Source organism: Hakea prostrata, chromosome 2 (assembly GCF_041222555.1).
Source record: "Hakea prostrata isolate BN-2017 chromosome 2, UWA_Hpros_2, whole genome shotgun sequence".
In the NCBI taxonomy this organism is placed as follows: domain Eukaryota; kingdom Viridiplantae; phylum Streptophyta; class Magnoliopsida; order Proteales; family Proteaceae; genus Hakea; species Hakea prostrata.
The window spans coordinates 15,537,757-15,564,395 of record NC_142601.1 but is presented as its reverse complement, the minus strand read 5'-3'; the positions used below and the strand labels follow the sequence as shown (position 1 = coordinate 15,564,395).

The 26,639-nt window shown below is 36.9% G+C and overlaps 1 protein-coding gene across 2 annotated transcripts in view; it reads right to left on the bottom strand.

Moving 5' to 3' along the window:
- Nucleotides 1-23,830: 23,830 nt before the first annotated feature.
- Nucleotides 23,831-26,639, bottom strand: part of LOC149023871 (proton-dependent oligopeptide transport (POT) family protein) — an 8,548-nt gene continuing 5,739 nt past the window's right edge. For both annotated transcript variants that reach the window (XM_089144342.1, XM_089144343.1), the window contains exons 4-5: nt 25,080-25,624; nt 23,831-24,900 (exon numbers count right to left, since the gene is read on the bottom strand). In XM_089144342.1, coding sequence (XP_089000468.1) covers nt 24,006-24,900; nt 25,080-25,624 — 1,440 coding nt within the window. In that variant the 3' untranslated portion in view covers nt 23,831-24,005. The remainder of the gene's footprint in view (nt 24,901-25,079; nt 25,625-26,639) is intronic.

The following is a 26,639-nucleotide window of genomic DNA, read 5'->3' as shown; positions in this document are numbered from 1 at the left end:
TGATTGCATCCACTATAAAAGAATATGTTTTTATATAATCAATGCTAGACTTGTACAAAAATTCTTGTGCCATATCATTCTTTATATTTATGATTTCATTTTTGCACTAAAAATCATTTGTACCCCACTAGTTTTATATCTTCAGATGTTTGGACTATAGATAAAAAAAACTTTTTTTTAAGCGAATTCAATTCTGTTTGAAATGCGTTTTTCTATTTTGACCAATAATTTCTTCATTTACATTCATCAATAGATTTATGTTTAAGATCCAGGTCTTGTTTCATTAGTTCAATAATAATATTAAATGCAAAATTGTTGTCAACAACTATATATATTTTCAGATCCATCTCTTTTCTACAGTGACATAACTAATTGAGATTTCTTCATTATTTTCAAGTACCTGAACTTCTTCTAGAGTTTTATGATCAATTGTCTCCATATTATAACCATCTTAATCATTTGTTCATTTTTTTTCTTTTTTAGGATTTTATCTTCGGAACCCATTAATCTTCCATGTTTTAAACGTAGTATAGTTTCATTTGTACTAATAAATTGTTCTGCTGGGACATTAACTTAAATTAGAGCATTTACAGCTGGAATTTGAGATTTAGTAACTCTTGGTAGGTCAGCAAATCTAGAAGTTGATTCGTAATACTTTGTAAATGTATTATCTTTTGAACTTTAGGATTATTACTCAGTGCGAGGAACTAAATAAGATAATGCATTCCAATCAATCTCTTTTTCTAATTATTTATTCTCTCCCTTTTATGTTGAAAAAATTAATTCATCAAATGATAATCAATAATTTTTTATTTAAATTAATCTCTATTTATTTGCAAGATATTGAATCATATAAGGAGATTCATATCCAACATATATTCCTAACTTTCTTTGGAGATTCATCTTTATACATCATGGTAAAAAAATTGGAATATAAATTGTACCTCCAAAAAATAATGAGATGAGAAATATTTTATTTCTGACCATAAGCTAATTGTAATATGGAGAATTTAAGAAACTTGTTGATCTGATGCGTACAAATGATGTTGCCTATAAAATAACATATCCCTAAGTCGGCACACGATATTTGTTCTCATAAGAAATTGTTTAACTATTAATTGGAGATATTTAATAAATGATTTTACTAAATTATTTTGGATATAAACATGAACAATATGCTATTCAACTGTGATTTCAATTGTTATATATAAATTATAAAATCTGAGATGTAAACTAAAGTCTAAGATATAAATTCACCAGTATTATCAAGACAAATTGTTTTTATCTTATCATCTAGAAATTGAGCTCTTAATCTAATTATTTTAAGCAAGTAATCTTACAAATACCAAATTACAAGTTTATAATGAACATACGTGTGACTATTTTATAGATGCATCTACTAAAATTATATATTATCTGAATGGTTCACATGATGGGTGAATGAGCCAATATATTTCTCATTTTATAAGTTTAAAAAATGCATAAGGTTTAAACCCAACTTAGCTGGTGATTGTCTAATAATGAATTTTCTTTGAGAACAAACAGCACAAGAAAATTCACTAAATTGAAAAATCCTTGATAGATGACAAATGAATTTTTATTAATTTTTTGCATCATACTTGATTCAAGATGGTTCCACTGGTCATGCCAATAATAAAGCTATTGAAATCAATGTGTTTCAATCTTGCAAATATTTGTATAGTACAAACTTGAAAAAAAGATACAACATTTTTGTAGTAGTGCATAGATATTCATTTTTATCATTATTTGTAGTTTCAATATGATATCATTTTGAAAAATATCTTTGAAAATTAATAAGTTTCTTTGATACTTATCACAAAATAATGCATTAATCAATTGGTCATCTAGGTAATAATAGATTAGCTCTTCTAAAGCTTTCAATCAATTTTGTACTATCAATTATTGTAAGAATATTAGCTTTCCCATCATCAATAAGAAAAATATTTTTTATTTCTTAGTACAATATGCGTTATAGATCACTAGGAAATACCCATATTTTTCATCAAAATGAAATTAAATATATAAAATGATATGTAGAAAGTCAACATAAAAAAAGAATAAAATTAAAATAGAAAAAAGAATTATATTTAAGATAAAAAAAAATTCTAGTAACATAACTAAATCTTTAGTTATTATCTTCAGAAGAGTTTGCAATATTTAGATGTGTAGTATATGTGAGGTCATCAAAATTATCATCTTTATAAGCAAAATTTGATTTAATATTATTTTAGAAAATCAAATTCATCTTCACATTATTTTCATTCATTTAATTGAAGCTTGACAAAGATTAACAAAATATTATGGAGCACGATAGATGTGTCTAATGACATTTCATATCACATCAATGACAAATATTATATTTACTTCTTGAAGAATTAAATTTAAAATTCTAATTATTCTCTTATTAATTTTCATCATAATGATGGTAATTCCGTATTTTGCCTCATTCACGTCCATTGTCATGGTCACGATTATAATTATTTTCTTTCACACTTATCATGAATTGATATATTTAATTCAAGGAATAGAACAGAACTAGTAGAACGAGCTTCATGATTTTCATTAATAATTCATTATTGTCATAATTACTATTGCCCCATTGTATTATAGTTTAATTACTAAAATGTCCCTACTTTTTATGAAATTATTGTTGCCCCCCAGTTAAGGGTGTCAACTATGGACCGGAACCGTTAAACCGTACCGGACCGTACCGCCTAATACCGGATCGTCTAAAATTCGGTTCGGTCCGGTACCGGTTTCAGATGCACATACCGATGGTACAGAACCGAACCGCACCGAATTGCTTGTACTGATTCCCGTACCGAAATCCATGGTTAAAATGTAATTTTACACTTTGTTCCTCTTAGTTTGCCCTAGGGCTAGGCTGTGATTCTCATTCACTCTTTAGAGTTCAGACTCTTCGCCTCTTCAATTTGCAATTCTCATCTCTCAAGTCTCAATCTCTCATCTCTCAATCTTTGATTCTCTCAATCTCTCATCGTCTTTGTCTCACATCATCGCATGAGTCTCATATTCAAAGTAGAAGTCATGAGCCTAAAGAGCAGAAATCGTTTTCAAGCTTCACATGGAAACTGAAGAGCATAAATCGTTTCCGGGGGTGATATTCTAGTTGTACTCATAACTCATAAGAGATTAAGAGTAGAAATCGTCTTCGTCTTCTTCTCAGTTCTCACCTTAGCAGTCTAGTGTTCTAAAGCCTTGCTCCACAGCCCATGCGAACGAAAGAGGGAAAGAGGTTAGAGGTCAATTTCTTCATTCTTCAAGCCTGAATAGTAGAAATCCACTCATATATATTTGGGTGAAAAGTTATATAGGTGTTCAAGCAACTCAAAAATGGATGCGGATCTTTGAGTGGGTGGATCTACCTCAGGGTTTGTACGGGCTACACTCTTTTGTCGTTGCATAAACTGGGTGTGTGCCTTAATTTTATAGGGAATTTAGCTTTTTCTCCAATCCCTTTCCCCCCATTAATTTCTCTCCTATGTTCTTTTGTGATGTTTATAATAATTTTTTGATATCTCAAAGGAGGGTTTGTTTGGATTATATGATGGTCTATGAGTTGGAGATATTGGTGTTGATCGCTGCAATTGCAGAATCCTGCTCAAGTGGAGCCTTGAAAAAGATATGATCGTTACTTAGTTTTGAAACGTAGTGGTGACTACTGGGACATCTTCTTCAGTTCTTAGGTGAAGACCTGGCAGTTGCGGGACCAGGGGGTGAAGAATGAAGGCTAGATAACCTTCCCATTTGAGGTCCCACCTCTAAACTATTTTATTAAATTAAATAATAGACCTACATATATTTTGTGGGGCCCACACATATTTGAAAAAAAAAAGATAAATTATTGATAATGATATTTTTTTGGACAAAATATAGGTAAAATTAAAGCAACAATATAAAAAAAATATACGCATGACTTCAACCTTAAAAAGTTAGATGCAAACCAAAAATTTCTTTGGTAAGAGATGTAAACCAAATTTTTTTTTTAGATAAGAAATGCAAATCAATGGTAGTTAGTTACCTACTAACTATAGACATTTTATTCACAATACAAAATCAAATAACAAAAATTGCAGAAGAAATAAAGAAACATAGAATATAAAATCAAATAAAAATAATAACAAAAAAAAAGAAAAGAGAAAAAGAGAAACAATAAATAAAGGGTAAATATCACTTACCTCCCCTCTTAGCTGAACAAATAGCACTTACACCCCCTCTTAGTTGGATAATATCACTTACCTCCCCTCTTACCTAACAAATATATCAAACACCTCCCTTCCGTTAATTTTTTCGGTTAAATATAACTTTTACTGTCAAATATTTTTCTAAAACCCCAAACTACCCTTGGCTAAAAATATTTTTTTATTTTAAACCCTAAATTACCGTAATCACCCTAGGAGTTAAACTACTAAAGTACCCTCATTATTAAAAACCAAAACAACATAGTTAAAACCTAAATTATCTTTAATTATTAAAATCCTAACATACCATTTTTTTTTTAATTATCAAACAATTAAAAAAACTCCAAATAATAGTACATGATTAATTTTATCAACGTATCCTTTTTTTTTTTTTTTTAATTCCATTTTTAATTTTTACTTGATACTAGTTCGTGTCTTTTTAAAGTACGTGTTTAATTTTATCAACATACCATTTTTTAATTGTATTTTTAATTTTACGTGTTAGTAGTACATGTTGGGTTTTTAATGATTAAAGATAGTTTGGGTTTTAACTATGGTGTTTTGGTTTTTAATAATTATTTTAATTGAGGGTAATTTAGTAGTTTAACTCCTAGGGTGATTACGGTAATTTAGGATTTAAGATAAAAAAATATTTTTAGCCAAGAGTAGTTTAGAGTTTTAGACAAATATTTAACAGTAAAAGTTAAATTTAACCGAGAAAGTTAACAGAGGGGAGGTGTTTGATATATTTGCTAGGTAAGAGGGGAGGTAAGTGATATTATTCAATTAAGAGGGGGTGTAAGTGTTATTTGTCTAGTTAAGAGGGGAGGTAAGTGATATTTACCCTTATTATATTGTATCATTCTTTCCGCACTCTGATTATATTGTATCTCTCTTTATCTTATCTTGATCTCTTTGTTTATGTTTTGCTACATCGATTATGTCTTGCTCATGATTATACTATTGTAAATGTGGGAGGTTGGTTTTCTCGATACTTGATCTTCGAGGCTGTGATCATACACTCGGGTATGCCAAGTAGGGTACCGGTTGGGTGGATGTGATAGAGTGGTACAAGAGCCCACAGTTCAAGGAAACCCTAACCACAAGAAATAATAATGGAACATTCCTGAGTTATAGATCCAAAAGTGACTCAAGTATTCTTAGACGTGAATAATAAATAACTCCGACTAGAAACTTAATAAATGAAACATAATTTGTTTGTTGAATAATGCACAATAATTATGATTTAACTAACATTTCTTAATACAATAAAGGAAAGTGCATAATACACAATAATAAAGTGAAACAAAATGGAATTTCATTAATTTAGAAAGTTTTTATAACGAGTTACATCTGTGAAAGCATAAAAGGAAATTCTAGTACAAATCTATCTTGGAGATTGTCTTGGATCTCTGAGTTCCCTAACACCGTCTGCAATTTGAGTGAGCTGAGACTCCATCTGCTCCTGTCTTGACTCTATCCTCTCCTACCTACTGTGTATTTGCCCTTGACCGACCTCTATCCTCTCCAGGATGGAAGTCATAGCTAACATCTGTAATGGTGCAGGAATCTCATGATGCTCTGGATCAGCCTCATGCATCTTTGTGTCATCTCCTGCCTGGTCGTCACTATCTGGACTAGCATCTCCCTCATCCAGTGGGACGTCCTCATCATCCCCATCCGACTCATCATCATCCCCACCCTCAGATCTCTCAGCATGGTTAAGCTACATTTGACTAATGGTCCTCGTCTCGATGGCATAGCCCAAATCTTCAGTAATCTCATCAGTATCCTCCAGTCTCACCTCAAACTACCTGAAGATGAGTGTCAAGAGTCATCCGAAGCAAAGGTTCCTCGTACTTGGATGCGCTACTACATCTATCATGGTGTTCTGAATAATGTAAGACAAGTCTATCTCGAACCCCATGTAGATGCGGTAGATGACCAAAGTGTCACATCCACCCAGCCGGTACCCTACCTGGCATACCCGAGTGTGTGATCCACAGCCCCGAAGATCAAGTATCAAGGTAATCAACCTCCCACATAGACAATAACATAATCATGAACATAAATAATCAATGTACAAAGTATAATCCAAAAGATCCAAATAAGGAAAGAATAAATCATATATCATCAGAGTACGAAAGACAATCAGAATGTCTAAATCAATAAAGTAAAGTGAGGCGGAATCCCACTCTACAACCAGCGGAAAGTAGATCACAAGTCAAAAGAAAGATTACATCTGGTTCTGAGATAAGAAAGAAAGATATAATAAACTAAGCTAAAGTCTATTCTACTTTATAAAGAACATCTTCATAAACATAGACTTCATCAATGACGCTCAGACGTTCCCACTCCACAGTAGGGCTAATCCTGGTAAAAAGCAAAACCACTTGAGGAATCCTCAATGTAATCTTCATGGTTGCCAGCACCTTGCGTGAAGTACGCCTCTTCAGTTGGCGCTTCCTCGAATTGACTTTCATAGTCATCATGTAGAGTAATCTAACAAAACGTTGCACAAAAGGAATGAGTTTCAAAGAAACCCAGTAAGGCAGTTAATCCATAACAACATAAATGGCAGGATTTCAAAGCAAAGTAAAATGCTATATGATATGAAACACATGATGCAATATGATTCTAACTCTATGTATTCTGGTCTCTATTGGCAGACATGCTTTAAGTCATAGCACCATACTTCTTTAGGAAGGTCTCATCACACAACGCCTTTTGGTAGTGGGTCCGGCATCCCTCGGGACATTCCATGGCTGGGGGTTAAGTCACCGCTCTCTCACATCACCATTGGTCTAAGTACCGGCGCATGTCAGGGTCAAAGCCTAGCCAAATGCAAGTCTCCTACTCAGTTACATCAAGTCAGATCCAGATACGTCCATTCCTCGCCCCTGGTGATCCTTTCCGGTATCCTTCACACTAGAGTCCTCATAGTCCCTGACTACGGACTCATCAACCCTATTGGTTATCCACATATGGTAAATGGGAAGCTCTTATGTCCCCTCACGGGTTGGTTACAGGTCTTGAGCGCCCGTGAGCCCAAGTCTATCCATATGCAACCCTACCGATAAATGGTCCCCACAATGTGATTCCTGTCCTCTCACGGATTAGTTATCGGTCTTGAGCGCCCATGAATCCCCATTGCTACCACGGGTCATTCGGTCTCAATACCCCTCCGATTAGGGTCGGACATAATAGGACATCCTAGCCAAACACTACTAGACCGCCCTAAATATGTCATCCAACAGTTTAGGAAGGTGTCCATAGGGCATCTCCGGAAACATCCCATAATATTCTCGTAGTTGTCCAAGGACAGAAGTGTCAAAAGGACACCTCCCCTTTCCAAACCATACTTAATCATTCACAAACATAAATCCATAACATCACATATATTGCAACTTCTTATATGGAAAGAAATCAATAATAACATCCAACTTGCATATATTTGGTAAGTAAATCACACATGAGTCAATTTAGTATAAACAAGTAATGCTACTGTAATCAAGGTAGTTGCATCAGTAGTATATCATTGTAAGAATCTAATTGTAAGAATCTAATTAAGGAAACAAATCAATGATATTCAAATATAGAAACTAGAACATGCAATCTATGTAGTTAAGGAAATAACCATCCTTACCTTATATAACTCGCAAAGGAATCTTAGGGAATCAAGTAAGACCTTGACTAAACTTGGGAAGAAAGTCCCAAACAAGTGTATATAACATATTAGGAAAGATACTAAAAAGGAAAGATATCAAAACATCCAAAACAGACCAAATATGAGGTTGCTGTACTCATTGGTCAATTGGATTGGTTTACTGCCTCAGTCGACCAATGAGTTGACCAACAGAGACAGTGGCCTTCAAAAATCAGAGTTTTTAGAATATAAAACCGAATTTGGTGGTTCAAAAGGGTTCTAAACAAGGGGGAAACTACAATGGCAGTATACTAGTATATAGAGGACTCCAAAACACTAATCAAATCAAGTCTTCAAGTTACAAATTAGGAAACAAAAAGTTACCATAATTACATCAATCATGGTTCTTGAAGAATTCATAGTAAAAATCATGGACAAGAACAATAGGATGATGGATCACTAATTGTGATAAAGGAATCATAAAAAACATGCATAGATCTTCAAGAAAATTAGATCTAAGACTAAAGAACATCAATCTAAATAAGGAAAGAGAATGAATACAAGCTTTCCTTCAAAAGCGAGTGATGATCTTGATGAAGATCATCCACCAAGCTTTAGGTCCTTAGGAAAAGAGAGGGAAAGAGTATAGTGATGGTTGAAATAGAGATACAACATCACTACTACTGTCCTCAATCAGAAAAGGAAATAAAAATAATGAAGAATCAAAGATGAAACATAGAAGAGGATGATCACATACCTTTTTGTGTAAAAGCATGAGTTTTGACGAAGATCCGTCAAGAAAATCACCAAGGATGCAAGGGAGATGACTTGCAGAGGGCTCTGGTATGTTCCAAAGTGTTTGGAGGCAAAAAATACGAAGTAGACTCGAGATTGGACTTAAATAGAGCAAGCAAAGACCTAATTAGCAAAATTAGATCTCATTGGTCGATTGGATTGGTCGACTGGTCCAGTCGACCAATGAGTTGACCAATCAGGACAGCAAGTCCAAAATAGGGAAATGAAGGCTCAGATCAAATCCAAACATAAAGGGGTTTTGCACACACATTAAGTGACTTACCTAGTAGGTAGAAATGCCTTCGAACCAAGCCAAAGAGTACTCCAAGTCTATCAACTAATTCCATCTTCATCAGGGTGCAGTTTCCATAAATGGAACACTGACATCAACACTCATGGATTCCAAGCCAGCCACCAAGTCTTCCACTAGAATGGCCCATAGCTGACTTCTTGCTTTACTTCGGGTTGTCGGACCTACAAACAACAGGGTTTCCGGGTCAAGGTTAGGGCTGGGTTTCACACAAAGCCTCTATCACTGTGACCCAATGGTGATGTCCGGCTTTCGGTATGATGTCCAGCTTTCGGTATGATGTTCCGGCCCACGATACGACTAATGACTCTAGCTGAAGGTGTCATCCTACCACTCGTTCGTGGACTGTGATAGTGATCGTCATTCCAAAGTGTGGAACATATCTCGTGAAGCTCATACGGAAGAAGGAAGGAATCTATATTGGCACCCGTAGGTATCTATCTGCACTCATGTGGATAGGAACATTGGAAGGAACAGATAGAATAGGGAACATCTCTAGGTGGTCTAGATGAAACATGGTTAGGCACCCCGTCATGCCATTACCTATTGGCGAGGGTATTGAGGTCGAGTGAGATGTGGCAGCAATGTGGGTGGTGGGCTCTCAAGACCGATAACCAACCCATGAGAGGACATAACCACACTGTGGGGGCCATTCATTGGTAGGGTTGCAAATAATAGACTTGGACTCGTGGGCACCCAAGATTGCTAGAGGCATGAGGGGACACAAGAGCTTTCCGTCTATTATATGTGTCACATCCACCCAGCCGGTACCCTACCACGCACACCCAGGTATGTGATCCACAGTCCCAAAGATCAAGTATCGAGCAACCATGCCTCCCACATACGCGATAACACAATCATGAACAATAATAATTAAGGTAAAAGCATATAATAAATGGCATCAAGAATAAGATAAGAACAGATAATCAGAGTGTGGAATAAAATGATACCAAGTGTATAATCGAAAGGAAGGCAGTGAGCAGAATTCACTCTTTCAATGGCAGCAGAAAGTAGACCAATCAAAGTTAAGTTACAGATCCAACATCTAAAAGAGTATATCAATGAAAGTTATAATTACAGATCCAGGTTCCAAAATGACAGCACAAAGGCCTAAGCTAAGGTCTCCTCGGTTTTATACAATATATCCTTATAGGTGTACACAAAGGAAACTAAGCAGGGCCTTTCCCACACCAGGGTCGGGCTAATCTTGGTACGGAGGGTAACCACCCTCGGTATCTTCACCGTAACCTTCGTAATGGCCAAGACCTTCAGTGTAGTATGAGGGATCCTGGTCCACCTCGAGGTATGAGCCATCAGCTTCTTTGGTACCTGTAGAGAAATCTAACAAAACAATTGCAGAGAAAGGAATGAGTTTGAGAGAACTTAGCAAGGCAGTTATTCCATAATACATAAACCATATGTTACAAGTCATAACATGATGCAAGATGATATGAAACACATGATGCAAGTATGATTCTAACTCTACATATGCTAGTCTCTATGGTAGACATGCTTTAAGTCATAGCACCATACTTCTTTAGGTAAGTCTCAATCACTCAATCACTTGTTGGTAATGGGTCTTGCATCCCTCAAGACAAATCCATGGCTGGGGTTTAAGTTACTGCTCTCTCACATCACCATTGGTCTAAGTAGTGGCGCATGTCAAGGTGAAGCCTAGCCCAATGCAAGTCATCTATTCATTCATATCATGTCAGATCCAGATACGTCCATTCCTCCCATCCTGGGATCCTTTCAGGCATCCTTCACACTAGAGTCACAGATATTACTCACCGGACTCACCAACCCTATTGGTCATCCACAAATAGTAGACGGGAAGCTCTCACGTCCTGTCACGGATATAACCCACCGGTCTCGAGTGCCCGTGAGCCCAAGTCTAGCTATTTGCAACCATACCAATAAATCGCCCCTTTCGGGTATCCGTAGTAAAATTTATGTCCTCTCACAGGGTGGTTACCGGTCTTGAGCGCCCATCAAATCATACTAATACCACGGGTCGTTCGGTCTCAATGCCCTTCCGATTTGGGTCTAATACAACGGGGATGTCCTAGCCAACACATCTAGACAAGTCCTATGTGTGTCATCCAATGATTCGGGAAAGCATCGATGGGCATCTTCGAAGAACATCCCATACTATTCCCTCCGATGTCCAAGGATAGAAATGTCAAAAGGACATTCCCCAATCCCAAATCATACTCATCCAATCACATTCTCATTTCATCATATCATACATACATGATACATCATCATATTGAAAGATATGTCATATCATCACATGATCAAGTGTATAAGTAAATAACAAGAATGAATAGACATGATAAACAAAGTAAATAAACATGGTGCTACTATCATAAGGTAACTACAGTAGTCATATGATGTCTAAATACAACTAATAAGCTGAGCCTACTAAGTTGCCAACATCAGTGTAATAATCACATAGTCTATGTCATATGAGTATAACCGTCCTTACCTTAAGCCGCGATGATAATAATCCAAATGTCACAAAAGAATGATCCAAAGATGGTATTAAGACCCTAGACAAACATAAATGAAAGATTAGAAAATAAATCGGGAAAATTGGAGGTCAAACGAATCAAATCAACGAAGTACACAATTCAACAACTGCTTGGTTGACTGACCCAGTCGACCAAGTGAACAGTGTCGGGGCTGAATAGTGCTTTTTGGCCTGAAATCGATCTTCCGAGGCTTGGATCAATCTGAAACTTGGAGGGATTCATTGTAACAGTATAAGAAAACTATTAATCAAGTAATTAACACAATCTAATGGTCTAATTAGAAATCCCAAAATTGAAACCCTATGTTCTAAATACAAGAATCATAGCATGAATTGAAATCAATTGAAATCAATTGAAATTGCAATGGAAATGAAGGAATTAGCTAGGGGAACTGATAAGAAAGGGATTAGAATCATATGCTAGCATAGAACATAGACTTATCACACTTCATACCTTAGTTTAGGACAAGATTGCGTGAAGTTAAGAAGAGAATCATAGTAATGCATATGCAAGAATTGAAATGAGAGTAGAGCATCAATAGAAATGGAATAAGATCATAGATTAGCTAAGAGTGAACACTTGGAGTGATGGTTGCAAGGTTGTAGCATCAACTCCAAGGTTGCAATAGTAAGACAAGAAAAGAAAATAGTAGAATAGAGAGTGAGAGTGATGAATCATACCTTACAAGTGTTAATGGAGACAAGAAGCAATGATTGGCAATGATTTGAATGGAATAATCTTCACCACTACCAAGGAGGTGCTTTGGGAAGCTCTCCCCATGTTCTCAGCTAGTTAGAAATGTGAAATAGGGTTCAAAACACGAGAAGCACTTAAGTAGAGAAGGGAATATCCAAAAAGCATATTTTTCTCAGATTTGGGCAACCTTTGGTCGACTGGCCCAGTCGATCAATCAGTCGACCAAGCATGGACAACATGCTTGATCCAGGTAAATGAAAGGCTAGATTGATCCGAATTGAGTTGGGTTTTCTCCTACAAGTCAATAAACAAGTATAGAGTAGAGAAATACCTTTGAAACAAGACTGGAAGCGCATCAAGCACTTCAACTAAGCTTCCTCTCTTCTAGGTGTAATTTCTCACTGAACACTGACAATGCATCCAAGTAAGGGGCATCACTGTCAATGTACATCGGCTCTGAATCATACACCAAGTCTTCAACTATGAGAGCCCACAAGTCTCTTCTTCCACCACTCCGGGTCTTCGGACCTACAAACAACAAGGGATCCGAGTCAGGGTCAGGGTTAGGACAGGGCTGGGTTTTACAATATGTGGATGACCAATAGGGTTAAGAGGAGGCGTAGCTCGAGTTGGTTGGACCCATAGAACACATTGACTTTAGATAGGGAAGGATACTAAATTGAGTTGGTCGGTGTCTTAGGGGAGGTATCTTAACCTAGAAGATGTGATTGAGTAGATGACTTGCATTGGGCTAGGATTCTCCCTAACACATGAAAGTACTCAAACCAATGGTGTGGTGAGAAAGCGGTGACCTAAGCCCCAGCCAAGGTGGGAAGAGATTGTACCCACTCACCCGGGATCTCAAGACCGGTAACCAACCCTTGATAGATTAAAGTGACGAGACCTATTCAGAGAAGGTCAATGTTATATCTTAATATGTGTCTACCTAGATAGTGACCTACATTGGCTAGTGCATAGGAGCATTATTACATTGCCTTGCGTATTCATGACAATACATACCATGTTAATATATAATCAATATACTTTATGTTTGCATGAGATATGCATATTTATATGAATTACTCGCTGAGTTCTTCAGAGCTCACCTGAGAAGCCAGTGACTGATCCGCACTGTGTCGGATTACGGGGATGATGATATGCACGGTGACACATGTGCATACTATGATAGTGCATACTATGATTAGCCCCACACTCCAGAAGACAGACAATTCAAGAGACTCAACATTTTGAGTTTTATATTTACAATTTAGTTAAAGATACTTATTTGATGTAATTCTGTAGGAGATTTGACTCATCCCTTATTAGTTAGTTTTCCTTTGAGGATAAGTTTTGATAGTTTTAGTTTTAACCTTGCTTCCACTTATTTGTTTTGAGATCCTTCTATGATCCTTGTTTTCTTTTAATATTTAGTCCTTTAATATTAAAAATTTGATTTATTCTTTTTCATTATTATGTTATCATGTGGAATGGTGTGTGATGTGATTGCAACCTAATCTTGTGACTGTGGATCACTTCCTTGGGTATTCGGGTGAATGGATACTAGCTGAGTGGATGTGACACAACAACTATACAAAGTGTTGGGAATGACAGAGACAATGTCTCATACCACAACCCCTGATGTCCCAAGCTAGGAATATCTTGCTAGGTATTCCCCAAGTCATAGTCGCACCAATCAACATCATTCCACAACATAAAAGAAGTAAAGTATAATGAGTCATAATCAATAAGTAGATAGGCATAACAATAATACAACAAGTTATCAAGTCATTGATATGCTTAGAAAAATTAATAGATCAACATATTAGACAATACCAGTTATGCATGTAACTGTGCCTTACTTGACTTCGCAAAAAAATTTGGATAAACATGCTAAGTTCTCACAACCAAATACTCCAGTAGATCCCAAAAAACCCCTAAATTATGTTCATTAAGTTACATTAGAGTTTAGGATTCAAATTGAGTAGAAACAACCTCAAAACATACTCTGGAAGCCAACCGGTCACTTAAGCCAGTTGGTTTAATTGACCGCCTTAAGTGACCTCCTGAAGAAACCACCAACTATTCTGGCAGTTTTCCAATTCTGGAATTCAAACTTTTGATCATCCATCTTCGACGAATTTCGGGATGATCTCAAGTTTATATCATCTAACTATGAGCTCTACAAAAGCCTCTTCAACAAGGAGAAAATGAAAAACAAAACCTAATACGGATTTGGAAATAGAAATCTCCTTCTAAGAGTAACCGCCATTAAAATAGACATAAAATCTATTATTCTGGGGATCTGATCAGGAATGATAGAAATAAAAATTCTTCATCTCCAATCAATTTCTAGGAAGGATTCGAAAGAAAAACTACTTTCTAAAGTGAAGAAAGTAATAGAATGAAAGAGTAGTCTAACTAACCTTCTCTAGAGTTCAACAATCAACCAAACCCCTAGGAAACTCCCTCATTGCACTTGCCTTTTGACATTGCAGCTGTCCCCAACAATCTAGAGCATTAAAATAATGCAAAATTAGATTTTATGGACCTTAAATAGGGTGTCCGAGGGCAAAACAAGCATTTTTGGCCAAAAATTTCAATCAACCATTAGGGGTGGTGGTTGCTTGGCCAATCAACTACCTTAAGCAACCGCTCCCTATTACTTTTCAATACTCGAGCGCTTTGCACTCCTAGTTGATCCCTAGCACTGCTACAACCTTACATGTAGAGGGCTCTTACCTTGCTTATAGACAATATCCAAACTTGACTTTCTCGTACTAGATATCTACCTATCCAATCCATTCGGCTTCCGGTTTGATCTTCTTTCGGTTCCAAGTATGGAAATTCTTCACATTCTTCATCCAAATGCATGGGTTTTGGGGTCGAAACATGGGCTTTAGTTTGGATGGCCCACAGCTTCTTCCAATTAGAGGCTTGGATACTCGGGCTTGCAATTCAGCTTTCAGGTTAGGATTATGGGGGTTATTACATTTATGCTAACCTAAGACATAAGGGTGAGGGGAATGACCTCAATATCACTTCCCATGTGAAAGAAAAAGACATTTGTCTGATTATTCCTATCTTGAATGCTATCTTTGGGATCTCCACTAAGAGTGACTTAAGATTTTCGACCTACAAAGAAAACCCACCACAAGAAAAAGATGGATGACATATATAGACCTCTTGTACTTGATTAGTTCAGGCCTTAGGAAGTTAAGAAAATTAAACAAACCATGTTAAGGGATAAACCCAGGATTGTAAGCTACATCACTCAACTAAACATTCTTCCTAGGAAAGGACATAGATCTGATCTCAATCCTGTCTAAGTCTACATTACTTTGTGTGTCACATACCACTAACCCTTCATGCATCCTACTATCCTACATGGTTCAGTTAGCCACTACAGACAATATGATTCTACCATATGGAAGCCTTCACACAAATATCTTCCAGCAGTTTGCGGTGTGAGTCCGGAGAATGAGGTCTATGACACTCCACTTCCTCCTCTCACCTTTGGTAAACTCAAGATGACTTGTTCACCACATGAACTTGAAGTAGAAGATGAGCGTCATGATGAGTCCCAAGCCATGGAAGAAGGGAAGATAAGCTACAACAGGAGTATGATGGTCTTCCACCACAGTCATCTCAGCCTCGTCTGGATGTTGCTTATATGGGACAGCTTGACTACCTCCATCAAGATATCTCTGAGATGCGGAGTAGCCTGGATTCTTTTCAGATTGAGGTCTGGGGTCACCTTGGTTCATTGTAAAGCTTGATGCATCATATAATGAGTCACTTTCACATCCCTCCTCCAGCACCACAACTGCCTTAAGGTGATGAGGAGTCATGATTCGTAGTCTTGGTTGCTTATTTTTCTACCTTTTTTTTTTGTGGGTTGGGGGGTGGGGGTGGGGTTAATGATTGGATGAAATATGTCTTTTATGTATGGATGATTGATCACCTCTATGGATTATATCCTTGTGGCACACTTTCTTGTATGATTTTCTACAAATTGTAATGATCTATTTGACTCAATGAAAATCATTTATGTCTTCCATCGCCTTGCCTTATTATCATTTATTTATTTTTGTAATGACTGGGTGAAATATATCTTTTTGTATGAATGATTGATCATGCATATGGATTATATCCTTGTGGCACACTTTCTTGTATGATTTTCTATGAAATGTAATGATCTATTTGACTTAATGAAGATCATTTATCTTTTCCATCTCCTTGCCTTATATTATCGTGAAAGGAAGCATACATTAAGGGGGAGAGTTAGATGAGGGGGAGCATGTCCCACACTCTTTTGTTGATGACAAAAGGGGGAGACAGAGTTAGATTGGTAATTCATTATAAAAACATGCATATAAATGATGAATTCTGGTATTAATGAGTATTCATATTTCTCAATCATTCATGTGTTGGTTATCATAAAAAAGGGGAGATTGTTGGGGAAATGAATTGTCAACATAGCCACGTCAGACTCCATTATTTTAATGATAACAAACACATAGTACTAATGATTATATTGAGTTGTGTGTGTCTAGTTCAATATGAGAGCAAGCCCAAGTCAAGGCCAAGACCAAACCAAGATGGATGTGAAGTCTAAGTCAAGATGAGGATGGAGAATGGAGTACAAGAAGACTCAAGAACATTAATGAAAATCAACTGAAGCTCTCAAATTATCAAAGACTTGCTTGCTAGACGGAAAATCAACTGGCTTCTTGGCTTCTCAATGGTTGAGGCACCATGTATTTAAATTGAGAACCAAGGTTCGAGGTTGGTGAAGAGAAAGAAAATCAGAAACACTTGTTGTTCTTGCCTCTCACACTCATTCTATCCTTAAAGAACATATCAAGGTTTTTGTACAAGCTTATTGGAGCTAAGCTTGAGGTGGTTGAAGGCATATTTTGCATACAAGCGTGGTGCATACATTCATTTAAGCATATCATTCTCACTTGCATCACACTCACACAAGGGGTAAAGTGTCACACTCCTTGTTAGGTAATATCTTATTGTTGCGTCTAGAACTTCTTCGAGAGCCGGATATTGAGATGACCACCTTAAGAGCTCTCCAACCAAGTTGGAATAACTGGGATGCCTACACACACAAAGAAAGCAAGAACGGTCCGACCTAGTTTTGGCCGGGGAACCGCCTCCGACGCTCAAGTCAGCCTAGGCAACAATAAGAGTTCTTGAGAGAGTTCTCAAGAACGTAATGAGTAATTACTCAGATGAAAGTTCTCGTACCTTTCTCCATGTAGGAGGTGGGTTTATATAGAGGTTACCTGGAGGCGGCGATTCCTTAAGTTCCCGATCGATAGTTGAGGAGTGAGTGGAGTAGTGGAATAACGACTCCTTCTTTGTCGCACCTGATAGTGCCGTTATGCTGACTCACCTCCCCAATTCTCGGAATAGATATGCTGAGTGTTTATGCGTAACTAAACTCTTCTTGACTTGGTCAAGAGAGTCTTCTAAGAAATGCTAGAGTTGGATATAGATATATATATTTTTCCCAAGTGTGGCACTCGGGACCCTTCTCCAAGGAAGAAATGAGCCTGCCCAAGAGGGAGGTTTCTCTCCCGAATGAGGCCCTCGGGACCTTCTTCAAGGATGAGGTGAGCCATCCCACATGGGAGGTGTCTCTCCCGAATGAGGCCCTCGGTACCTTCTTCAAGGAAGAAATCAGACAACCCAAAGGGGTGCATCTGTTCCGAGTGAGGCACTCGGGACCCTTCTCCAAGGAAGAAATCAGACAACCCAAAGGGGTGCATCTGTCTCGAGTGAGGCACTCGGGACCCTTTATGAGGGAAGAGATGCACCAGCCCGAGGGAGGTGTATCTCTCTCGAGGGGGGGACTCGGGACCTTAGTTCCCCACAACACTTATCATATCTTTGTAACTTGTTTCAATCATAGTCTAAGAAAATTACGATTGGTTAAGGGATGCTCTTGCCCTAGGATGAACAAAGATTTTTGATATATGCTTGCAATTTTGTTTTGTTAATCTGACACTATATTTGGTCTATATGGGCTGCATGTATTAACAAGTTTATAATTAAAATGCTGATGTATATCTGGTAGATATTTGTCTAATGAATTGTGATTGATTAATTCTTGCAATTAATTTTTTAGAATTGTTCAAATCAATATTCTTGAATCATTTCTTGTAGATATTGATTTGTGAGATTTTCCGGCTCCAAAGTGGAGTTTAGCAAGGGACTAAGTCTACCAGGGGAGGATTCTCCTCCCAGTGTGGTCACCACTAGCTCTAGTAGAGCTGTAGGTCTAGGAGAAAACCCTAGGTACCTAAGTTTGGATACTCCTATGGGGGGTTCCAGGGTAGACATAGAGGAGTGTGATGGAATTGGGGATTTTGGAATATGGAAGAGAAAAGTCGAGGCTCATATGGCACAACAGAAACTCTTTAGGTCTATAGATGATCCAAATGCTTTCTTCGAAAGCATTGACCCTGTGTTGAGGATTGAAGTGATGGAGAATGCAATAGGTTGCATGCTCTGGAACATCACTAATGGTGTTATCATGGGTTTATATGAAGAGGATAATACCCCTGTCAAGGTGTGGACAAAGCTTGAATAAATTTACTAGTAAAAGAACCTAGGTAACCGGATTTATTTAAAAGAAAGATTGTATGGGTTAAAAATGGATCCTGATGTCAGTCTAGATAAAAACCTGGATGTGTTTAAGAAATTAGTTCAACACTTGGCCCGTACTGGGGAAAAGAGCAAATTAGATGACTAAGACCTGTCTATTATCCTGTTAAATTCCTTTCATAATGACTATCTTGTTGTTAAGAATTCAATTAAATATGCTTGTCAAAACATTACCCTTGAGCACTGTATTAATGCTTTAGAGAATAGGGAGTCAGAGTTGTTAGTTTTTGGCAAGGCTAAAGGAAGTGGGGGAAACTTGTTTGTTAAGGGCAAGGGCTCTTACAAATAAGGGAATCCCAAGGGGAAGGGTAAAGTATATAACAATCATGCAAATAACAACAAGAACAACAATGAGAATAATAAGTCTGATTCTAGCACCAAGAGATGCTTTTACTGTAAGAAAGTGGGCCATTTTAAGAAAAATTATTTTGCATACAAAAGAAATTTGAAAAAATGAGGCATTTCATTCTGATATGCTTGGATCTAGTAATGGTCAAGCTAATGTATATGAAGACATTTGTGAAATATTGACCATATCTGATAGTGATAGGCAAGATGGATGGATTTTAGATTTAGGGTGTACTTACCATATGTGTCCTCATTTGCATTGGTTTACACACCTGACTGAGATAGAAAATGCCAAGGTAATGATGGGAAATAATGATATATGTGATGTGATTGGAATTGGCACTGTTAAATTGTTCACTCACAATAAATCTGTTTTCACTTTGCATGATGTTAGATATGTACTTGATTTGAAGAGAAACTTGATTTCAATAAGTAGCCTTAATAGTGTTGGGTTTGATACAAGTATCTCTGGTGGTATTCTTACTATTTCTAAAGGTCCTCATGCATGTTTGAATGGCAATTTTCAGTCTAGTTTGTATGTGTTTGATGGTAGTACTTACCTAGATGGTGTCTCTAGTATATGTTGTTTGTCTAGTGAGTCAACTAGTACAAGTGTGTGGCATTCTAGGTTGGGATACATTAGTAATAGAGGTATGCAAGCTCTAAAGAAACAAGGCCTATTTGGCAAGGATAAAATTGAAAATTTAGAGTTTTGTGAGTCTTGTATCCTAGGTAAGCAACACAGGTTGAACTTTGGGATTGGGTCCCACTTATCTAGTGCTATATTGGAATATATTCATGCTGATTTGTGGGGACCAGCATATGTCTTGTCTTATGGAGGAAACTCCTATTTTCTATCTTTTGTTGATGACTACTCTAGGAGAACTTGGATTTTCTTGTTAAAGTCCAAGGATGATACTTTTGTTAAATTTGAGTGGAAAGAAAGTTAAGACTTTAAGAACTGATAACGGATTAGAATTTGTAAATGAAATGTTCAATGGGTTTTATAAAGATAAAGGTATTCAAAGGCATAGAACAGTAAGTCTACCCCTCAGCAAAATGGCATTGTTGAAAGAATGAATAGAACTATATTAAATAAAACCATATGCATGTTCATTAGTTCTAGGGTACCCAAGGGGTTCTGAGGTGAGGCTGTGACTACAGCTGTTCATCTGATCAATAGGTGTCCTTCTATAACCATAGGTTAAAAACACCTGAGGAGATGTGGTGGGGGAAGCCCCCCAAGCTAGGCTACCTTAGGGTGTTTGGCTGTGAAGCCTTTGCTCATCAAAGCATTGGCAAATTAGAACCTAGGAGTAAGAAGAGCATATTTCTGGGGTATCCTGAGGGAGTTAAAGGCTAAAAATTGTGGGATAAATATATGCCTGGTGTAAAGACCTTTGTGAATGGGATGTTCTCTTTAGAGAGAGTGTATTTCCTTGTCTGTCCATTGACAATACTAATCTTAATCCACTTGATCAAAGAATAACTGATTTCACTCAATTTGACTTAGAGCAGGTTGATGTTTCCTTTAATCCTATTCAGGCTATTGATTGTAGTAAATCTAAAGAACCCTTGACTTCCCCTCAACCTTGCTCTAGTGATAATGAGCCTGTGGTTGTGGTTCCTAATATTGATAGTGGGCCAATGCCCTCTTCTGTGACTTCCACTGAAGAGGTGGGTGGGGCTCCTGATCTGAGTAGTTATCAGTTGGCAAGAGATAGAGTGAGGAGAGAGGTTAGGCAACCTAAAAGTTATTTAGCCAACCTTGCCCTTGAGATTGATGATTCAATTTCTGAATTTGGGTTTGATGAACCTAGTTCCTATGAGGAAGCTTTAGATTCCAAGGATAAGGATTTATGGATTCAAGCCATAAATGAGGAGTTGGAATCATTGAATAAAAATCAAGTTTGGGAACTAGTTGATAAGCCCAAGGACCAAAGGCTATTGCCTTGCAAGTGGATATTTAAAATCAAAGATGATGGAGTAAACAACTCTAAAAGATATAAGGCTAGATTAGTTGCTAAAGGTTTTGTCCAGAGAGAATGGGTGGATTAAGATGAAATTTTTTCTCCTATTGCCAAGTATAAGACTATAAGGTTCTTGTTGTCCCTAGTTGCTCAGACAAAAATGACAATAGAGCAAATGGATGTCAAAACTGCCTTTCTTCATGGCAACTTAGAAGAAAGGATTTATATGCAACTTCCTTTAGGCATCTCGGTAGCAGGAGATGGATCTCAAGCTTGCTTGTTGAAGAAATCCCTCTATGGACTCAAACAAGCCCCTAGGCAATGGAACAAACGGTTTGACTCATTTGTTTTGAGTGTAGGTTTTAAGAAAAGTGTTTATGACAGTTGCCTCTATTTTCTCATTTCAAATTAAGTTGTTTTGTATCTAATACTTTATGTTGATGATATATTGATTGCTTGTGTTGATTCTAATCTTATTCAATATGTCAAAAACAAGTTAAAATCTGAATTTGAAATGAAAGAACTTGGGACAGCCAAGAAGGTGCTAGGGATTGAAATTTATAGGAGTAAGGGGGAGGATACAATGTTCATCTATCAAAGTTTATATTTGCTAAAGGTTCTTGAGAAATTTAATATGTTAAATTGTAAACCAGTGAATGTTCCTTTAACTGTACATTTTAAACTTTCTAATGATCATTGTCCTAGAAATAGTTTTGAAAAGAATGAAATGTCAAAAGTCCCTTATTCTAGTCTTTTAGGTTCTCTTATGTATCTCATTATATGTATTAAACATGATATTGCTCATGCTGTTATTGTATTGAGTAGATTTATGTCCAATCCTGGTAAGGAGCATTGGCTTGCTTTCAAGTGGCTCTTGAGATATTTGAGAGGTACTGTTCATAAAGGTATTGTGTTCAAGTTCACATCTGATAACCTAATTCTTGAAGGATATACTTGACTCGATTATGCTAATAATAAAGATGCAACATGAAATCATTATCTTTTTTTTTTCTTCATGTTATCTGGTAATTGCATCAGTTGAAAGGTGCAACAACAGCCTGTAATTGCCTTATTTACTACATAGGCTGAGCTTGTTGCTGCATCTGAATGTGTGAAGGAATGCATATGGTTAAATGGCTTGTTATGTGAATTGGGTATTTTAAAGATTAAGCCTATTGTATTTGTTGATAATCAAAGTGCTATTTTCTTGTGTAAAAACCCTGTTTATCATGATAGGACCAAACATATTGATATTAAGTACTTCTTCCTTAGAGAGAAAATAATTGATGGTGTGCTTTTGATTGAAAAAGTAAGTACTGAGCATAATCCTGTAGATTGTGGTACTAAGTCATTACCTCTTTCCAAATTCTTACATTGTCTTGATTTGTTGGGAATTGGTGATGTTGTTTATTAGTTTATATATTTTCTGTAGTCTTGAGTTGTATATTACTTGTTTTTTTAGGTTGCGGTGTGTGTCTTGTGGTATTTTCTGTTTTATCAGGTTTGCATATGTTAAATTTTTAGGGGAGATGTTGTCCAATTTTATGGCTCTTGTTCTGTTTATCTCTCTTATAAGATATATGCCTAGTTTGTGCATGTGTACTCTCCATGTTTGTTTGGTTGAGTTGTGAATTATAAATCGTTGTTTATAGATTTCTCTACCTGTTGCATTTGTTGCATGGTGTGCCTGCAGTGTGTCCTTTGGTGTTGCATGGTTAGTTGCACATGTCTAGGTATTTTGCATATTTGTGTTTGCTTTGTACTTTTGTGTCTTTTCTTTTGTATCTTGTAGGTACACTTGGACAATGACGGTTGAAGCCCGGTCTTCTATGGGTATTTTTTTAGGCTTACAGATTAAGAGGGGATTTGTAAGGGTAATCTGGTCATTTCCAGATGGGTTACTCAGTTCAGTTGAAGTGGCTGGTTCATTTATGTTGTATATGTTATCTTTTGGTCTGGTTTATTCATAAGTTATGCAATTCGGTTTTGGGTTTCTGATTTGGGGGAAAATCTCGAGCTTTGGCGATTCAGTAATGGCGATGGCTCTTCTCTCTGTCTTAATCTCTGTTCATCGTTGTTGGAGGATTTCTGAGGAGCATTGAATGGATTGTGTTCAACACAAGGAGAGGAAGACTCGACGGAGGTTTGAGCATATATGGTTGCCTATTTATGATTATCCTGTACAGATTTGTTCCTGATCTTGTAAGTTTTCTTTAATCCCATAGTGAAGATCGGACTCTATTCAGCGTCCTGGAGAGTAGGCTCATTTGAACCGAACTCCGTCATCAAAGTTCTTGTCTCATCTTGCTATTTATTTCTTGGTAAATCTCAAAAGACTGAACACATTAGGTTAACAGTTGGGTATAAGAATTCCAGTCCCCACATAACACCACATCATCTTTTTTGAAGTTATTCTCGTTCCTTTTAAAAAATTGATCTCTAACCAATGCTGTATGACTTTTAATTAGTAAACAAGTAATAAGATATAATATAGGTTGATCAACCAATTTTCGTGTTGATTGATCAGTGTCTAGATGAAAAGAAGAAGATATTCCTTCTAATAGAAGAAATCTTTTAAAATAAAGTTTATAATCGGACGCACATATATCAAAATTAGGAGGCAGGGGCAACTCCTTGTCACTGAGATGTTTTGTAACCATTGCTATCACAATCTTAAGTATCACAGTTAAGCTCAAGGAGAATAGACAGCAGCAACTCTCACATTGCATTAGATTAACGACAATAGAAGTACAAAACACATACATTGGCTTGATAATGTATCCATCCAACTTCTTTTTCTATTTATCAACAACAACAACAAGTGGCTGAATCATCATAAGGTTCAGGGGTTTCTTCATCTTGTTGTTCATCTTCATCTTCTATTTCAACGTCTTGGTAGGAGTAGCAACATGCAACAACAATAAAGAAAACAAAGTTGGTAGCACTCAATGCTGCCAATGTCCAGTAGTAATTGTCAAGGCGACTTCTATTTAGGGTGTGTTGGAACCAGCCTTGTCTCCCACCCCTTTTACTAACCTTGTTCGATATGTAAACTGAAAGGACACTAGCGATTATTCCTGCTCCAAACACAGCTTCTGTAAATAAGTTCATGTAAGTCATCATAGACTTGGGAACCTGATAACAGAAGAAACTTTCGACTCCAGTTCTTGCAAGCCCATTCATGGCTCCTAGCAGGAAGAATTGTGGAAGCAACCAGAACATGCTCATGGGGATTGTATCATCGGGCTTGTCCAATAAACCATGTTCTTTGATGACATTAATTCTTCTAACCTCTACCTTTGCTGCAGTTATACAACATAAGATGGATAAGATCATTCCAGTTGCAATTCCAATTGGTGCAGCATACTTTTGCACTGACTCTCTCTTTCCCAAGGAGCTTGATATCAAGTTATAAATCTTGGTACCCAGTGAAGTTGAGAAGTCGTAAAATGCTAGAAGGATTGGAATGGGGACTTTCAGGCGTCCAACTTTATGATTCATATGGTTTGCCTGCTCAAGGAAATAAGTGTTTCCAACAGCCAATACAATGCCAATAACAATGAAGGTTAGCCACATAGGAATCATGCGCAATGTGATCTTTGCCTCCTCTACTTCTGTTACTCGACAAAGCTTCCATTTATTCTTTTCTTGCTCCTCCAAACTCTGAGAAGGCACTATTATAGCTGCCTTGTCCAAGCACCTGTATTTAGTTTTCAAAAACTGTCCCTATCAGTCATGGCAATAGATCTTGGTTCCCAAAAAAATCAGGATTCAACCAGTTTCGATAAAATTTTAATTTCGAACTGGTTGAAACCCTAGTTTGGCACTGAAATTTTTATGCTTGCTATTAACAGAAGAGAAAGTAGGAACGGGTTGCACCTGAAATGCTTCGTATGAGGCACTAAATCATCATCAAGGTCATCCCTCTCATAGAGTTGAGAAGCATCTTTGGGTCTATGGTGATGCATCTTGAGAGTATAGGCAGTGTAAACACGGAAAATACGACTGAGAGGGCTACCAGTTGGGTCTTTGTAGACATAAGAACGGAATCCAGACATGAAAATAAGAGTGGAGACTAGACTGAAAATGGCTGGAGTACCAAAACGAACTGACCAAGGTTTGATGTATGGAAGAGCAAAAACACTAATTAAAGGCACAAGGATCATTGCTAAGGTGGCCATAAAAAAGTAAGGGACCTCATTTGGTGGTGCTTCTACATGTCCTTCTGCTTCAGGTGGCATTTGGTCTATGAGAAATCGGGCTAATGAAGAGTAGTGACCGGCCGTGCCAAATGCTATTAGGACTAAAGAGGTATAGAAAAGGATCGTTTGAGTGTCTCCAATACAAGCCGGCTCATAGTCACTGCATGTCCCTGTAGCGTCAGAGAGGACTGGTGGGGTTGACATTGCTAGAAAGCCCAAACCCTACACAAAATTAGTTAAAGGGATCGATCAGCCAACACTTCTGCCCTAAAGCTAAGCCAGAAAAGACCCATCTCGAGGATTAAACAGAAAGAGAGATGGTCTAAACCAGTCAAATCAACATATTCAGTTCAAGTTCAGCATGATTGAATTTAATCGAACTTTATTTGTGGGATTTTTTTTGTTGAAGCTAATCAAATCAAACAAGACACTCAGGCTTGCATGGTAATGTTTTCATTTCAATTCCTTGTTTTTAGGATGGGGATATCACGTATGCCGTCCGCAAAGATTGAAGCCATGACTACTCTATTGAGAAGTAGGTTCTTAATCATTCTGCTAACTCTCATTGGCATAAATCATGTATACATGAAAAAATATATATTAAATATGAAAAAAAAAAATTATTTTAAGGTTTTAAAATAGAAAGTCATGTTTTGATGTAAAAAAGATAAAGAATACCTTTTCAACAAAAACATTTATTTTGTTGAGAAAGTACGATTAAACTGTGTCAAAGAGTCGGTTCATTTAAAAAAAAAAAAAAGGATTGGATTACAATTCGGTTGTTTCGGTTGCCAAAGGAAAAAAAAAACCAACAACAGATCTTCACTGAACATTAGCATTAGCATACAACCCTTCACCAATCAAAGTCTCGATCAACTATCTACATGGGTCAAGGTGCAATAGATCTTCACTTTTCATGAGACCTATGATTTTAGGTGTGGAACCTACGCCTTATGGATGGTTTAGTCTACCTCACTTGTATCCATATGTGGATAGCAACTGTGAACTTAACTAAATGCACTAACACTAATCCCATTAGAAATCAAATGAAAAAAAAATCAATTTCGCCATTGATATCCTTTTTATCTAAAACTAAGATCAGATCATACCAAATCGATAAGCAGCCTGATTACGAACTTAAAATAAAATCTGAGAAAAAAGAATCCAATTAAAAATTTTAAATTTCTTTGGTGATTTGATTTTGGGTTTGCCTGTGATCTTCAAACAAGAAGTAGAT